Source organism: Mesocricetus auratus, unplaced genomic scaffold (genome assembly GCF_017639785.1).
Source record: "Mesocricetus auratus isolate SY011 unplaced genomic scaffold, BCM_Maur_2.0 Super-Scaffold_6730, whole genome shotgun sequence".
Classification (NCBI taxonomy): domain Eukaryota; kingdom Metazoa; phylum Chordata; class Mammalia; order Rodentia; family Cricetidae; genus Mesocricetus; species Mesocricetus auratus.
The window spans coordinates 112,552,059-112,569,574 of record NW_024429184.1 but is presented as its reverse complement, the minus strand read 5'-3'; the positions used below and the strand labels follow the sequence as shown (position 1 = coordinate 112,569,574).

The window sequence follows — 17,516 nt, the reverse complement described above, 5'->3', positions numbered from 1 at the left end:
TACAGTGTCAGATTATGAGCCCCTCCTTTATAGAAATGATGGTATATTCTTTTTTTTGTGTGTATTCATGCTTGTAAATTTGCCTCTGAAAAGTTTTCCTCCTCTCTTTCATGTCAGCAGAGGCAGACAAGTAAATTAGTTGGACCTAGTTTAAGATCCTGGTGCTGCTCCCTCTCATCTAGGCCAAGTTCATTAATTTCTCTATATCTCACTTTCCTTTTCCAAAGCGACAGTAATGTTACTTACTATTTTTCTAAAGGGAAATGAATTTATATTCTTGTAAGGCATCTAACATATCTTTGCATCTAGTAATTTGTAAAGAATGCATTATATTCTGTGCAGTTCCTATATTCTCATCAGATTTCAACCTCTGAAAATAAAGCCTATTCTTAATTCTCTGCCTCTACCTTTGTCTTTGTCAGTGGGTAAAAGATCCAGCTACTCATGTGGACATCATTGTATGACTGACACATTACTGCCCTCCCTCCTTTAATGATGGTGGGCTTGAACATCATGGGCCTCTAGCATGCAATACAAGCTCCAATCTTGCTTTGCTTTTTAAAACACGTAGTTCAGCCAGGTGTTGGTGCTCATCTGCAATCCCAGAACTCAGAAGGCAAAGGTAGGTGGACTTCAGTGAGTTCAAGGCCAGCTTGGTCTACAAAGCAAGTTCCAGAATAGCCAGGGCTACACAAAGAAACCCCATCTTGAAAAAACAAAGAAGAAGAAAGAATAGAAAAACCCTAGCATATTTATGCTTCTCTTTTGCTGCAAGGTTCAAGTACTTGAGAAACATTCATCTCCTCGTTCAGATTCCTACATAACATATGAGCATTTGTTTTATAATAGTGCGTACTTAAATGATTTTCCACTTATGAATATAAATCAGAAGTCTGTCTGACATTTTCTCCTGTCTCATGGTCTTCTGGTGACTCTGCAGGTTTGTTTTATTGTTGCTATCATTGTTTTTACTTATATTTTTTTGAATTTCTTTTTTTAAAGATTTATTTGTTATGTATACAATATTCTGACTGCACGCCACAAGAGGGAATCAGACCTCATTATAGATGGTTGTGAGCCACCATGTGGTTACTGGGACTTGAACTCAGGACCTCTGGATGAACAGCCAATGCTCTTAATCTCTGAGCCACTGCACCAGCCTCCCATTGTTTTTACTTATGAGAAATAACAATAGACATAAAAATGAAGAGATTATTATAATGACCTCAGTTATGTACAGTATACCTGTACCTGTTATTCAGCTTTAGTAGTGACCAGTGCACTGGTTAACTCTTTCTTTCTTGTTTTTTTTTTTTTTTTTAATATCCCTGATTGTCCTGGAACTTTGTAGACCAAACTGGCCTCAAACTCAAGAGTTGTACCTGCTTCTATCTCCTGAGTTCTGGAATTAAATAAAGGTATATGCGACCATACTCAGCTAGTGTTAATTTTTAAAAATTTGGCAGTTACCAGTAATTCCAGTGACCTAGCATAAAATTCTTTAATTCTTAAAATATTTGCTTGGTGTTTACAATGTGTCAGGCATTGTGGTAGATACTAGGGAGCGAAGATGTGTAAGGTAACAGTTCTCAGGTGGCGTTTTGCTCATGTCTTTAAAAGAGTGTAATGCTTTAGAACAGAAATTCCAAACATTTGTTTCCCAGAGTCTGGTAATAGACCTAAGACTATTAGAACAAATACAATTATCAGCTTCTTTGTCAGAACAGAGACAGCATAGGAAGATACCTAGTATCATTTTAATCTTAACACATTTTAAGCCGGGTGGTGGTGGGGCATACCTTTTTAATCCCAGCACTTGGGAGGCAGAGATTGGGTTCTCTCAGTTTCAGGCCAGCCTGGTCTGCAAAGTGAGTTCCAAGAGAGCCAGGGATATACAGAGAAACCCTGTCTCAAGAAAAATAAAACAAAACAACCCCACCCCCAAATTTAATCCGTAAAAGATAAAAATCTTAGAGTAAAAGCAATCCTTTTAGTAATTACCATTTTTTTGTTCCAAAACCAGTAAAAAGTGACAGTTTCCTATTGGTATTTGTGTCTTACAACTTTATAGTCTTAGATGCTGTCTCAGTGTTTATAAAGAGAATTAATTTGTGGGCATATTGAATATTAATATCAGATAGGTCATAATTGTGTCATTCAAAGCTAGTTCCAGGACAGATTCCAAAGCTGCATAGAAAAGCCCTGTCTCGAAAAACAAAAACAAACAAACCTATGATTTGATTCTGAAATATATAAGGAGGAGCAGGGAAGATGGCTTAGTAAAGTGTGCACTGAACAAGCCTTGGGGGTCTTGCTTTGGGTCCCCAGCATCATAAGAGTCAGCATAGTGAGTGCCTTGAGCTCTAGTGCTGTAGGAGAGGAGACAGACGGATTCATGGAGCTGTTATAGGTCCAGTGAAAGACTTGTCTCAAAAATAAGAGGCAGCACAGGGATGTAACTCAGCTGGTAGGATGCCTTGCATGAAGCCCTGAATTCCAGGTTTTAGGCTGAGTAACATGCAAAACCAGAAATGTTGGCAAATGCCTGTAATCTCTGCACTTATGAGGTGAAGGCAGGAAAATAAGGAATTCAAGGCCATCCTCATTTACATAGCACATGTGTAGCCAACTGTATATACATAAAACTTTTTTTGGTGTTTTTGAGACAGGGTTTCTCTGTGGCTTTGGAGGCTGTCTTGGAACTAGCTCTTGTAGACCAGGATGGTTTCAAACTCACAGAGATCCACCTTCCTCTGCCTCTCAAGTGCTGGGATTAAAGTCGTGCGCCACCACTATCCAGCCCTGTCTCTTTTTTTTTTTTAAAGGAAAAAAGGTAGAAAGTAAAGCAGAATGGAAAGATATTGATGTCAGCTTCTTGTCTTTACATCCATGTACCCACATGAGCATGTACACACACAGTTTATAGGAAAAAAAATCTGAAACCCTAGTCTATATGGTATCTGATAGCATTTAAAACACAACTTCAAGAGCCTGACGAGATGGTTCAGTAGGTAAAGATGAGGTGTTTGCCTCAAACCTAGTGACCTAAGTTTGATTCTCAAGCCCCATTCATGCAATGGGAAGAGAGAGCCAGTACAAGTGGTCTTCTGACCTACACATATGTGCGCACGCACAAACACACACATACACATAAATGTGATAAATTCTGTGATTGAATCATCATCAGTACATTGGTCTGCAGTGGGAATCGCATGTGTAAAAAACAATAGAGAATTGGAGATGCGTGGGGAGGTGGCTCACGTGGAGAAAGAAGGTGCTGTACAAGTGTGAAAACTGGAGTTGAGATCCCCTGAACAGGGCAAGTCGATGTGGTAGCATGTTCATGTAGTGCATGTTCCTACAGTAAGAAGACAGGCACATTCACTGCACTCTTGAGGGACAGCTGGAGCACAACGGGAGACCCTGTACTAAACAAGGTCAAAAAGGAAAGACTGACACCCAAGGTTGTCCTCTGAGCACCCCCCCGATACACACAGTGACATTGACAGGGATGTATAAACACAAACATACACAAAATATCAGAGAATGGAATAGATTTTTCAATATCTTTAGTTACTTGATTTTAATTTTCTTTCATTCTGAATACTGTTGAACCCTTACAATTACTCAAGTTTTGTAAATAATGTAATTGGTAATTTCTGAATAGCATAATTTGGTTTGTTCAAATAAAGCAAAGAGCTTTATGTATATTTTTAGTGTATTGGAAAATTTGAGGGGCTGGCGAGATGTCTCCTTGGTTAAGAGCTCTGATAGTCATTGAGCACCCACATGGCAGCTTACAACTGTTCATAACTCCAGGGTATGTGACACCCTCTTCTAGCCTCCATAGACACCAGGCACGCATCTAACCAACTCATAGCCACCTTTCTTAATGCTTGAATTGGACATTGTCTTGCAGTTTTAAAATTAGACATTGTACAAGGTTGCCCTCTAGTCTAGTTACTGGTTACATATAATAGGCAGATTTGTGCTGCATCATACATTTAAAGCCATCATAAAGATTGACATTACATTTCTTTTGTTTTCTCTTGAGTGTTGTACCTCTTGGATATTTTTCACAGCGAATTCCCTGTTTTAGGACATGGTTAGGATTATTTTTAAATAATTGAGGGTGTAGTAAATTGCTGTTGCAGTGTAGTGATTGACTCGTTTAAAACAAAATTTGAAAGGATTGGTGTTGAATATGTAGTTACATCATCTGCTTTGCAGGGAGGTTTGGCATCTTGTCTCGATGCATGTAGACAGAGAAGATGGGAGATTTTAGCCTATTTCTTCTTAGTACTATGAAATCAAGTGATTATTTTGTGGCCTGTCTTATGTGTGCCTGTTAAAAATCAAAAAGGAACTGTACAACTTGTAAGGACATTTAGTCACATAATAAAAATTTTCTAACTTTGATTTATTATATCTTATGTTGCTATGAATGTCTGGCCTTGTGGCATAAAATATTAACTAAATCTTACAAGTTTATATGTTTCATATGTTGTTGTCAGGGAATTGTACTAAATTGAAACCAAAGGAAGGTTTTCTTCTGTGATACTTTTTAGTTTTCCAATCCTGTTGTATAGAATTTGTGTCTGCATACATATATGTGTTTGTGTGCATGCATGTGTGTTCGTATCCCCCTCAATGTACTTTATTTTAAAACATGACACCTAAAATCCAGAATCATTATCTATGTCTAGTATTGGTCTGTTTGTATTTTTCTTCATTTTTTTTCTTGTCACCCTTTCTGTGGTGCTAACAAAATTTCACTACCTTTTGAATTTTCTTCTAGTGAACATTTCTTATTCTTTGTGAGGCTATGGATATAGTAGTTTGTTTTGTATTTCTTACTGTTTTTTTCCCCTGCTTTTAGATATGGGAGTATGTTTTGTGCAGAGTTGACATTTTGCTTGTGATTAGAGGGGTATGTGCATGACAGCCTTCATCATTTAGAGGGGTATGTGCATGACAGCCTTCATATCTGCACAGCTCATCAAATATCAGATTCTTTGGATTGTAACTCAGGGTGCTTTTCTGTAACTTGGTTGGCACATTGTTGAGCTTTAGAGAAAATTAGCATGCATTTACTCCATTTAAGATTTAAAAAATAGAAAGCCAGGTGTGGTGCTGCATACCTGCAGTCCCACAACATGGGCCACGAAGGCAATATGACCAAGAGTTTAATGTTAGCCTCGGCTTTATAGTGACTTTGAGGCAAGCATGTACTACACAAAGCCCTATCTCTCAAGAAAGGGAGAGGATATTCTAAAAGGCAGATTATGCAGTGCTAATTTCTTTGTACCTTGATGCATCCTAGCCAGTTGCATGTCTGTGTTTTCTTGAGTTAGAATCTCAATAATGTCTTTCTCTACTACTGCTCCTGTTGTAATTTCTCTGTTCTTGGCTCACAGTCTCAGGAAGTATACCATTACCTCAGAGAAGCAAGCTTGTGACTCTCAATCCCAGCTGCCCTCCTATTCTTTCTCTGTAGGACAGCCCATGTATTCTCGTGAACATGGTGCTGCTGCATCTGAGCGACTTCAGTTGGGGACACCGCCTCCTCTGTTGGCAGCTCGTTTGGTGCCACCTCGAAACCTCATGGGATCCTCCATTGGGTATCATACCTCAGTCTCCAGCCCCACCCCTCTGGTCCCAGGTAAGCTTTGCTTCAGATGACCATCCACTTCACAGATCTTTTATACCTTAAACTGGTCAGCTTAGCAGATGATCTGGCATTCTGACCTGTTGAAAGTTCCCATTAAATCTCTTAGAGTATTTTCTGTTTCTCTGCTTCTGTGGTTTGTCCTAGTGGTTGTTGATGATTAGGCCCTCTGTGTGTGTGTGTGTGTCCGTCATCTTTGTTGTCCTGTATATTTACATTCAGTATCTTGGTGACAGTCACCTCTTCCTTGAGGTAGATAGGAAGATGGTATCTGCTTGACTGTTTTCTAGCTAATTACTTGTATACATAAAAACTAGGGCCATTTTTTTTTGAAATAAAAATAAACTTCTGGTTTCTTGCTGGTGGTATACATAGTTTCTCCCTTCTACTCCCTGTTGTATGGACAGGTTGCTCATAATGAATGCAGTATTTTTGAAAATTTATTTCTCTCTATTGATGGTGTTTTGAAAATCTGTGCTATGCTTTGTTGGTATCTTGTTAGTCTCTATTTAAATTAGATGTTTTCCTCATTTTTCCTTTGGATTCTAGTTCATAAACTAACTAAAGGGCTCTTTAAAAAACAAAAAAAGGGTCACTACATAGCTCAGGTTAGCCTTGAACTTGGAATCAAGTGTGCTTGGTTTTCAGGTGTGTGTCACCATGCCTGGCCTGACTGCAGGATCATTACATTTATTGGGATTCTATGTGCCCAGGGGTCACAGAACAAGGTCATTTAATTGTATAAATTTTGAACCTTTTTGTAGCGGCAACTGTAGGACAGTTTCTGTTGCTACTAGACAGTAATTGAAAACTTTTGACCATACTTTGTTGATTTGCTTAAAAGTTGAAGTAGTGTTTATTTTGTTAATTTATAGTTTGTATGTGTCTTATATCTGGTTACTATTGCTGTGATGAAACACCATGAACAATATGACCAAAGAAACTTGGGGAGGAAAGGGTTTATTTCGTCCACATCACTGTTCATCAGCAAAGGAAGGCAGGACAGGAACTCAAACAGGGCAGGAACCTGGAGGCAGGAGCTAATGCAGAAACCATAGAGGGGTGCTTCGTATTGGTTTGCTCCTGATGGCTTGCTCAGCCTGCTTTCTTACAGAAGCCAGGACCCCACAATGGTCTTGGCCCTCTCCCATCAGTCACTCATTAAGAAAATGCCCTGCAGCTGGATCTTATGGAGGCATTTTCTCAATTGAGGTTCCCTCCTTTCAGAAAACTCAACTTGTTCACATAAAACTAGCCAGAATGGCCTAATTGTGGAATTTGTGGAATTTGTTACTTTACTTATTATCCTCAAACTAGTGCCCAGATGTTTTACATACTTAAATTTAAAAAGTAGATAGGATTTCTTTTAAACTATACTCCACTAAAGCACGCTTCTCTTAGTAAGTAATAATTCTATCTAGTTGACTTAGACAAAAAAATTGAGGGCATGGATCATTTGAATTGCCAACACCCACATAAAAAGCTGGGCATGGTGACACATGTCTATCATTCTGGCACTGGAGGCTGAGTTGAGAGACCTTGGGGTTTGTTGGTCAACCACTGTAGCTGAACATTCAGTGAGAGAGACTTTATCTCAGGAAATAAGATGGCGAGGGATTAAGGAAAATACTCATCATTGACCTCCGTCTTCCATATACATGTGAACATATATATATCAGAGAAACAAAAAGTTTATAGGGAAGGACTTAGGGTAGGAGCTGACAAAATTCAGTATGACATCCAAGAAAGAGCTTAATAAAACCAAAGTCATCATCAGGAAGCTTTAGGCTGAATATAATCCCCGAGAATGAGTGTAAATCCTGTAGTAGGAACATCACTGGCCGTTCTCCCCTGAGGAGGGATCACAGACAACAATGGTGACTAATTTTCAAAAGCATGTATCATTTTATTATAGGGAATCAGTTTTTAATCCATTGACTGTTTTATACCACACCGTGGACTGTTTTCAAAAGTGGAGGGAGAGAAAAATGAGGGGATATGTGGGTGAGAGGGAGCAGTTCTAGTTCTGATGCTAGGTGTCTCAATTGGTTGCGCCTCAGTGACATTTAATTGTTCTAAACTTGGAGTTGGTGCTTTGTGCAAGGAGAGAATAAGCTCATGGAACCTGAAGTTGGGGGGAATATAGTATTCGGGGCAAGGTTTGATCTAAGAGGGTTGAGAGTGATTTAGCTTATTGAGATAGGGGCTACAGAATCATGCTTTTAGAAGTCAGCAAATTCCTAAGAGGGGTTGTTTGTTTTAATATTGCTCTTGCTGGCCTGGAACTTAACCATGTAGACCAGGCTGGCCTTAAACTTACAAAGATCACCTTGTACCTGCCTCCCAAGTGCTGATATTAAAGATATGTACCCCCATACCTGGTTTATTTTATTATTAATTGTGTGTGTCTGTGTCTGGGGGTGGTTATATACATGTGCATACAGGTGCCCACCCCATCCAGAAGAGGATGTTGGATCCTTTGTAATTGGGTTGTTCACAGGTGGTTATGAACTAATTGATGTGAGTGCTGAGAACCCAATTTGGGTCTTCTGCAAGAATAGCATGCTCTCAAAAAAAAAAAAAAAAGAATAGCATGCTCTCTCTTAACCACTGAACTCTCTAGACCAGCAAGTGACCATTTGTGAGCTTGTACTCTGTGTCATAGAAGTGGCAGTTGTTAGTAAAGATCTGAGTGAACCCGATCTTGTAACTTGGACTTTATATGAATTATTAAACACATTTTCCACTAAGAACAAAAGGGATGAAACACAAGAACTTCTGGATCATAACTATGAAAAACAGTGTCTTCAATCTACCTTTCTCTGATTTGATGTAGAGCGAAGAGGTTATGTGCCATTTGGGTTCTCTGTTAGTTCTTTCAGAATTGCTATTAATGCTGATAGTTACATAGGTCTAGAAAAAGTATAAGAAATATAATAAAAGTACATTGAATAATAGCATGTATTAAGATAATTATAAATAACTAGCCTTTATATTTGAAATATGCTTTAGATAGGAAACCAACTATTCATCTTAAAAAAATCTATTTGTTTATTACAGAAATACCTAGAAATTGAGACACAAAATTCAACAATCTTTGAATGAATAATGTGTTAATGTTTACAAAATTGGTGATGAAAATATGTATTGTTATTAGATTAAGTGATTAGTATACAAAGTACACATGACTGAGTATATTGAGAAGTAAACATCACTGTTTGAATTTGAATGTCTGTATGTTTGTGATACTAGTGCTGTTCATGTTTGTGGTAGTAGTGCTGTTATCTTTTACTCCTAAAGGAGTGTCTGATAGAAGTGTATATGTTTTAATGTAATTATTTTTGAAGTACACATAACTTGAACAGCTCTTAATTTTAGTAACAAGGAAATAGTTTGAGTACTCTCTGATTTTCTTAATGTTTTTCTTCAGATACATATGAACCAGATGGTTATAACCCTGAAGCTCCTAGTATCACCAGTTCTGGCAGATCACAGTACAGACAGTTCTTTTCAAGAGCACAGACACAGCGTCCCAACCTGATTGGCCTCACATCTGGAGATATGGATGCAAATCCAAGAGGTGAGAGCACCTTCTTCTGACGGCAAATGTTGTGCAGCAGTTCCTCAGTAAAGCTGATACTACCTTTGTGTTTCAGGTCTCACTTGAGGAAGTCAGGCTACTTATACTTTTTAAAGATATTTTGTAATATCTCAATAGTTTTATATTAACTTCACTTCTAAATTTTATTTTAATGGTATTTTAGAGTATATTTCTTTTTAGACACAGAAAATAGTAATACTTTTTAATTGCTTCTTTGGATAGGACTTCAGACCATTTTAGCTCTGTGCTGGACACAGCTCTAGAGTTTAGATATAAGAATGTGAGATGACTGGTCCCTTTCCCTCAAAGAAGTGATCATCAGTGTATTCTGTATTTTGAGAGCTATAACTTCCAGCCAATAATGTTACAAGCCTAAACACTGAAAGTAAATTAGCATTTTATCACTTTACTCCTTAAGATTACAGCTATATATTTGGACTCAGTGGCATATAGTTTTCATCTGGGTGGAGGCAGAAGGACAAGGACTGAAAATTATCTTTATCTACATAGCAGGTTCAAAGCCAGCCTGGGCCACATGGACCCTGTCTAAAAACAGAAAAAACAAACAAACAAACAAACAACCCCCAAATTACATCTATCAGGATCTGCTTCAAAGTTTTTAAGACATAAACCTTAAAAAAAAAATCAGTCCATGACAGTTGAAATGGTACATGCTTTTAATCCCAACATGCAAGAGGCAGAGTCAGATAGATCTCTGTGAGTTGCAGTCCAGCCTAGTTACTTAATCAGTTACAGGCCAAACAGGCTACAAAGTCAGACCCTGTCCCAAGCTGCCCCTTAAATCAAACTAGATTAAATAGAAGCGGGTTCATTTCCTTCTTCCCTAATAACTTATATCTAAGCCTGAGATAGGGTCCCATATAAACACATAGCTGGGCATGGTGTCTAACACCTATAATCCCAATCAGTGGTTAGCAGGCTGAGGCGGAGGATTGCTGAGTTCCAGGCCAACCTGGGCTACAGAATGAGACCCAGTCTCAAAACAATGAATACAAGGGCTTGAGAGATGGCTCAGAGGTTAAGAACACTGGCTGTTCTTCCAGAGGACCAGGGTTCAATTCCCAGCTCTCATATGGCAGCTCACAACTGTAAATCCAGTTCTAGGGGATCCAGAACCCTCAAAGAGACATACATGTAGGCAAAACACCAATGTACATAAAAAATAATTTAAAAGAAAACAAAAAAAATAGCAGTAATATTGCATATTAGAAAATCATGAGTCTTTATAATGTGGTGAATATTTTGTTGGATTGTGACAGGAGACAGATAATAAATACCTTTAGTACTGTTTGATCCCTTGTCAAAAACAGTAATTGTTACATATTTATCAAATAAGTAAATTTATGGTGCCATATATAAAACAAATGTCTTGCTATTCAGACACCTTTCTCCAATAACTTTCTTGCATTCATTGATGATCTGTGCTTGAGTTAATTGTCATATTGGATTGCCTTTTTTGAGACTTTAATCTTGCATTTTAATTTTTTGAATGTAAAGAATGGAGGCATTTGCTGGCTTTCTTGATGATAGACATTTTTAAGAAGGAAGTGGTGCATTCTCAATGTGCACATGGTGCATTGATGTGGAAGTCCTGTGTATATATCAATAAAGCACTGTTGGCCAATAGGGAAGCAAGCTAGGAGTTGAGGATTCTGGGAAAGGGAGACATGGCTGAGACAATGTAGCCTGCCAGAGAAGTAAGATGTCCAGACCCTTTTCTCCGGTAAGAGAAATACTTAGATTAGCAATTATGAATTAGCCAGTAAGAAACAAGCAAACAGACAAAAAAAAAAAAAAAAAAGGAAGTGGTAAGCTAGACAGGGTTGTATATGCCTATAATCCTAGCCCTTGGGAAACTGATGCAGGAGACCAGTGATCTGTTGTCAAACAAAACAAAAGTAGAAAATGGTAGTAAATAAATGCTGTCCACAGGACTCTTCAGCTTTAGACTAAATAAATCCTGTCATTTGTATTTATGGGAATTTTTGTTTTCAACAGCTGCTAATATTGTCATCCAGACGGAACCACCAGTTCCTGTTTCAGTTAATAGCAACATTACCAGAGTAGTCCTGGAACCAGAGAGCCGAAAGAGAGCTATTAGTGGTTTGGAAGGGCCACTTACAAAGAAGCCTTGGCTGGGAAAGTAAGATTGTTTTGCTTATTAGAAATATGTAATTGATGCTTGTGTTGTTTCACTTGTGTTAATAAAGTAGTTAAAATTAGCATTCACCTTTCTGGCAGTGGTGGAACAAGCCTTTGATCTCAGCACTTTGTGGAGCAGAGGCAGGTGAATCTCAGGGGTGGGGGCCAGCCTGGTCTACAGAGCAAGTTCTAGGACAGCCAGGGCTGCACAGAGAAATCCTGTCTCAAAAAAACCAGGAGGGTGTGGGGAAATGATGGGAGAATTAACCAGGATTAATCAATGTTTGTTTCAGGCAAGGGAACAACAATCAAAGTAAACCAGGGTTCTTGCGGAAAAATCAGTATACAAACACAAAATTAGAAGTGAAAAAAATCCCCCAGGAATTGAACAACATTACCAAGCTCAACGAACACTTCAGCAAATTTGGAACCATAGTTAATATCCAGGTAAATTCGTTTTATCAGTAACAGAATACATGTATGCTGTGATACTTGGGAAGTAGTCCTAACAGTTCTTGATTAGAGTCAGTTGTAGTTTTGACATCTTTGCAAAGAGTTTTAAGTTCTATTATATATCCAGTGTGCATGTGTGTATAGTGGAATTATTTAGTTGAATTTGTTTTTGAGAATTCATTTGATTCTTTTCTGTAGTCCTTTCCTGAAAACACTGGACCAGTTCCTGTTATTTTTATTGTTGTTGTTCAGAAATCTTGGTCTGAACAAAAGCATCCCCCTCCATCATAATGTTATTATCTGAGAAGCTGAGATTTTTGGCATATTATCCAAGTTCAAATCAGTTGTATTGACTGTATAAGTTTTTGATGCCTACTTATAAGTTTGAATTTATAAATTTGTGGTTAGAAGCGAGGATTTAATTGAGAATACTTACATGTTAGTCTAAAGTGTCATGTCCTTAAATTCGTGTCCTTTTTCTCTTGAAAGTTTTCCATCATTATTCTTTATGGTATTTAAAAAAAGAACTGGATGGCTTATTATACATAGGTATCTATGTTGAATACAACAGGTTGAATAAACAAATCTGTTCAACTGTAGGAGAGACAGTCTGGCAATTAAGAGCATGAACTATTCTTCAGGAGGACCTGAGTTTGGTTCCCAGTATCCACATTGGGTGACTCACAACTGCCTATAACTCCAGCTCCAGGGATTTAATGCTACTTGTACTCATTTGCTTCAGAGGGATGCTGCCTTAGCTTGTAGACACCTGATTTCTCACTGTTTTCCCTTAATATTGTTCTCCATTGAGGGCTAGGGTTTCAACATAGGAATTTGGAGGCACAAAATTAATTCATGTTTAACTACTGTCCAAGTTTAACTTGTTCCCATTATTTTCTTTAAAGGTTGCGTTCAAGGGTGATCCAGAAGCAGCACTCATCCAATACCTTACCAATGAGGAGGCCAGGAAAGCTATTTCTAGCACAGAAGCAGTTTTGAACAATCGGTTCATTCGAGTCCTGTGGCATAGAGAGAACAATGAACAACCAGCACTCCAGTCCCCAGCGCAGCTCCTCCTGCAACAGCAGCATACCCTGAGTCACCTTTCACAGCAGCACCATAACCTACCACAGCATCTTCATCCGCAGCAGGTGATGGTGACCCAGTCTTCCCCTGCATCCGTCCATGGAGGTATCCAGAAGGTAATCATGTTTACCAACACTCTAGTCTCACTTCCCAGCCAGTATTTTCCAACTCATAGCCCCGACACCTTCCATGTTAGAGTTGTTCATGGTTTGATATATAAAACAGCATTATCTAGTTTCCTAAGACGTCATTATTATAGAAGTACAGATTCTTTGACCCCACCCATCTTGTAAGTAATTATTTGGTGTGGGTGTGGGTGGGTGGGTGATTTGGTTGGTTATAGGCCCAAACTTGACATTGTGTGTCTTTGTTGAGCCTCTGACCAGCTTCCTAAGAATCCTTTTGTTTCTTCTTCCTAAGTACTGGGGTTATAGGTGACTTTTATGTGGCTGTGGTAATCTAAGTCTGCCTGCCTGGCTTTTTATGTGATGTTGGGATCTAAACTCTAGTTAACTTTTACCTACCCACCTCATCTTCTGAACCAATTCCTTCAGGAAATGCCCAGGAATCTACTTCAAAACCTTTGCAGTACCCTAAAAATGAAAGGAGTGTTCTATAACTGTGTGGCTCACTTAGGTGTAACTTGTTTAGCTTTATCTGTAGGACAGAGTAGTCTCTAGAGAGGAGCTTTTTAAATCTGATATTTAAGAAGTATCTGCAGCGAGGCACATGTACTACTACCATTAAATTCTGAATCCTGATCTATTTTGTTTTATATTAAAATTAGTCATTTTCATATCCATCTATTTGTCCTACCCTTTCCCATGCAGACAAGTTACCTCTTTAAAAACTGAAATGAAGGCTGGTTTGTGGCGGTGGCACACGCCTTTAATCCCAGCCCTTGGAAGATAGAGGCAGGCAGATCTCTGTAAGTTTGAGGCCAACCTGGTCTACATAGCAAGTTCCAGGACAGCCAGGGCTTACATAGAGAGACCCTGTCTTGAAAATAATGACAACAACAAAAAAACCAAACAGACAAACAAAAAGTAAGAGTCTTTTTTTGTATTTTTGAGAGGAGTTTTCAGTTTGTAGCTTAGGTTGGCCCTGATATGATCCTCTATCCTGGCTTCAGAAGCACTGGACATATAGTTGCATTGTCATGTCTGGCCAAGAACTAGAGTTTTGATTTTTGTGTTTATTTTGTCTTTGGTGCTTAAAAAATAGATAATGCCTGGTGTATACGTATTTCTTGAACATTTGAATGGATAAGTAAAAAGGAAAAAGCTAAGCACTGTGCATTAGGGCAGTTCAGATATTGACAGCAATAATTTCCATCTAGGTTACTATCTTCAAGGTAAATGTGTTCTGATGGAAAACCAAAAGCAAGCAAGCAGGGCACTGAGACAGAAGACTTGTGAGTTTGAGGCCAGTTTGTGCTACAATAGCAAGTTCCTATTTCAAAACATTGAAAAATATATGCATGTATATATTCCTTACAGTATGTAGTCTGAGCTCTATTAATCATTTCTGCTCATTAGAACCTAAATCAGACATTTTTATTTGTGTTGTTTCATATTTGGACCCAAATGTGAACACTTCTCCTCAATGTTGGATGAATAGTGAAAGAATGGAGCCTAAGATTGTTTTTTCATTACACTTCTTTTTATACTGTTAAAAAATCCTGTCTCCAAAACATTGTATACTGGAGAAGATTTTTAAAAGTTACATGAGTGGTGTGTGTGGGTGTGTGTATACACTACTGTGAAATATGTATTTTTGGAGCTAAGGATTGGATCAAGGGACTTTGCACATGCTATACTAGTGAGCTCCTCCCAGTTGTTATGTGTTAGACATCCAAAACAATATGGATAATAAATCCATCTGTATATTCATAATGCTTTAAAAAGTACAATCTTAAAGGTAATCAAGGCACCTCATTTCAACTTGAACTCCTGTCTTAAATTTGTATCATTCTTTGGGTGTGTTTTTAAACTTATATCACATAGATGTTTGTTTTGTATTTACAGATGATGGGCAAGCCACAGACCTCTGGTGCCTATGTTCTTAACAAAGTTCCTGTTAAACATCGTCTTGGACATGCAAGTACTAACCAGAGTGACACACCTCACTTGCTAAATCAGTCTGGTGGTTCTGGAGAGGACAGCCCGGTATGCATTCCTGAGACCTCCATGTATATTTAGAGTCATTCATACAGTGTCACAAAAATTCATTCCCATTAAGATTTGTAGTCTCTTTCTCAACCAGACAATCATGCCTTTTGACCTAAGTGTTCTTCCCTAATTTCCATATCTCAGTCAGGAATTTTCTGGTTTATTTTCTTTTATTTAGAACTATCTAAGAATTAGAGAATTTTAGCCTTTAGCTGTTTATTAATAGGTAGATGTCCTTAATAGTCCACCCTCTTCCCCATTACCACCACCTATTTTTTGAGTCAAAATCTGACTACATATAGCTCAGTCTGGCTTCTGCTCATGACCCTGCTGTTTCACCCTCCCAAGTGCTGATATTGAAGACATGTGCTACCACATCTGGTTCTCATTTTCATTTTAGATGTAATTATCAACCTAGTGAAGGCTAGGAAGATGGCTCTAAAGGTGACCTGAGTTTGGTTCCTAGCACTTACACTTAGCAACTGACAATTATAACTTGCTCCTGGGTCTGACACCTTCTTCTGACCTCTGTGGGCACTGCATGTACGTGCACAGACACACATGCACACACATTAAATTAAAAATAGCTAAATAGTTAAAATTAAAATAGAATGTTAAAACAATGAAGGTTAATTCTGTCATAAAATCAAGTGTTGAATGTCTTTCTTTTGCTTTTAGGAATATACCTGTGCAGTAACTCTAGTGTAGTGGTTATTATAGTCAGAGGAACCCTGAAAAAGAAAAGTGATGGAGGATAGTCCGAATGCTACTATAAGATCTGTTCCTAAACCAGTTTGATGGTGGCACAGGAGGAATTAACAAACCAGCAAAACAGAACAGAAAATCTCAAATAGAATTCATTGCAAAAGGAATTTATTATATTGACTAGCTAGTATCAGGTCAGTTTGTATAAATGGGTAGCCATATGGAAAAAATAAAATTATACTCTTTTTAAGAAATTACATCATTGGGGCTGGAGAGATGGCTCAGAGGTTAAGAGCACTGGTTTGCTCTTCAGAGGACCCGGGTTCAATTCCCAGCACCCATATGGCAGCTTACAACTGTCTGTAACTCTGGTTTCAGGGGATCTGACACCTTCTATACCAATGCAAATAAAATAAAATTAATAAATAGTAAAAAAAAAAGAAATTACATCATTAAATCCCAAGTGTACTTGAAATTTAAATGCTGATGGAAATACTAGAGGCATTGTTTAGCAAAATTATATGTGTAATGTATTCTTTTTCTAAGAATTTGCACCAGAGATATGCTGTCCAAAATGTAAAGTACATGTGTTTAAGCTAATTGTAAGCTCTTTTTAATTATGGAAATCCCCAAATTTTTATCAGCAAGTGACTGATTTCCTAAAATGTAGTGTTTCCATACAGTAAAATGCATTTAACTTACAATACTTTTTTTTTTTTTTTTTTTTTGGTTTTTTGAGGCAGGATTTCTCTGTGGCTTTGAAGCCTGTTCTGGAACTAGGTCTTGTAGACCAGGCTGGTTTTGAACTCACAGAGATCCGCCTGCCTCTACCTCCTGAGTGCTGGGATTAAAGGCGTGCTCCACCACCGCCCAGCTGAGGAATACTTTTTCTTTGTACCACGAAGTGTGTTTTAGGGCATAGTAAACTGAACAAAATGAAATTTAAAAGTATATAGTTGGCACTCAGGAGGCTGGGGCAGGAGAAACGTAAATTGACTGCCAGCCTGAGGTTCTTAGTAAGACCTTGTCTGAAAAAAACAAAAAAGTAAATTAAGTAATTTAATAACAAGAAAAATCAGTCGGCTTTAAGTGTGATGATAGTATGGTGCTTATGTTGGGAAAAAATAATCCATGTCTTTTAGGATAGAACTATAACTAGTGATACAAAATGTTTGCGATAGTAGTTGGGGATATAAATACAATAAGATTTTTAAATGTATTTTTATTAAAATTTTGAGAAGCAACAATCATTAGATGGAGAGATGTTAACCATTTTTATGGTTTGGAAAGTGTTGACATTTTTGTGTTTTCTCATGATTATGGAATGATCTTGATTCTGTCTTGGTTCGCTGTGGTCATGACAGTAACCTTGTCTAATGTGGGTAGTTTGTGATACTATATGTAATAAAAGAACACTAAGGTCTTGGTTAGTAGCAGGGCATCTCCTGTGGGCAATAACTGCTATTGTTTGTTTGTTTTTGAAGACAGGGTTTCTCTGTATAGCTTTGAAGCCTGTGCTAGAACTCTCTGTAGACCAGACTGACTCACAGAGATCTTCCTGCCTCGGCCCCCCAGTGCTGGGACTAAAGTGTGCTTCGCCACCACCGCCTGGCCAGAGGACTGCTATTCTTTTCCTCATAATTAAAATGTAAAAGGAAGGAAACATATT

At 38.1% G+C, this 17,516-nt stretch overlaps 1 protein-coding gene across 4 annotated transcripts in view; it reads left to right on the top strand.

The window, feature by feature from the left end:
* Positions 1–17,516, top strand: part of Rbm27 (RNA binding motif protein 27) — a 71,797-nt gene that overhangs the window by 33,851 nt on the left and 20,430 nt on the right. For 3 of the 4 annotated variants that reach the window (XM_021226640.2, XM_005069176.4, XM_021226639.2), the window contains 6 exons: positions 5,498–5,662; positions 9,099–9,248; positions 11,289–11,433; positions 11,726–11,879; positions 12,791–13,087; positions 14,999–15,139. In XM_021226640.2, coding sequence (XP_021082299.1) covers positions 5,498–5,662; positions 9,099–9,248; positions 11,289–11,433; positions 11,726–11,879; positions 12,791–13,087; positions 14,999–15,139 — 1,052 coding nt within the window. The remainder of the gene's footprint in view (positions 1–5,497; positions 5,663–9,098; positions 9,249–11,288; positions 11,434–11,725; positions 11,880–12,790; positions 13,088–14,998; positions 15,140–17,516) is intronic. The other variant, XM_005069177.4, reaches the window with a different exon arrangement.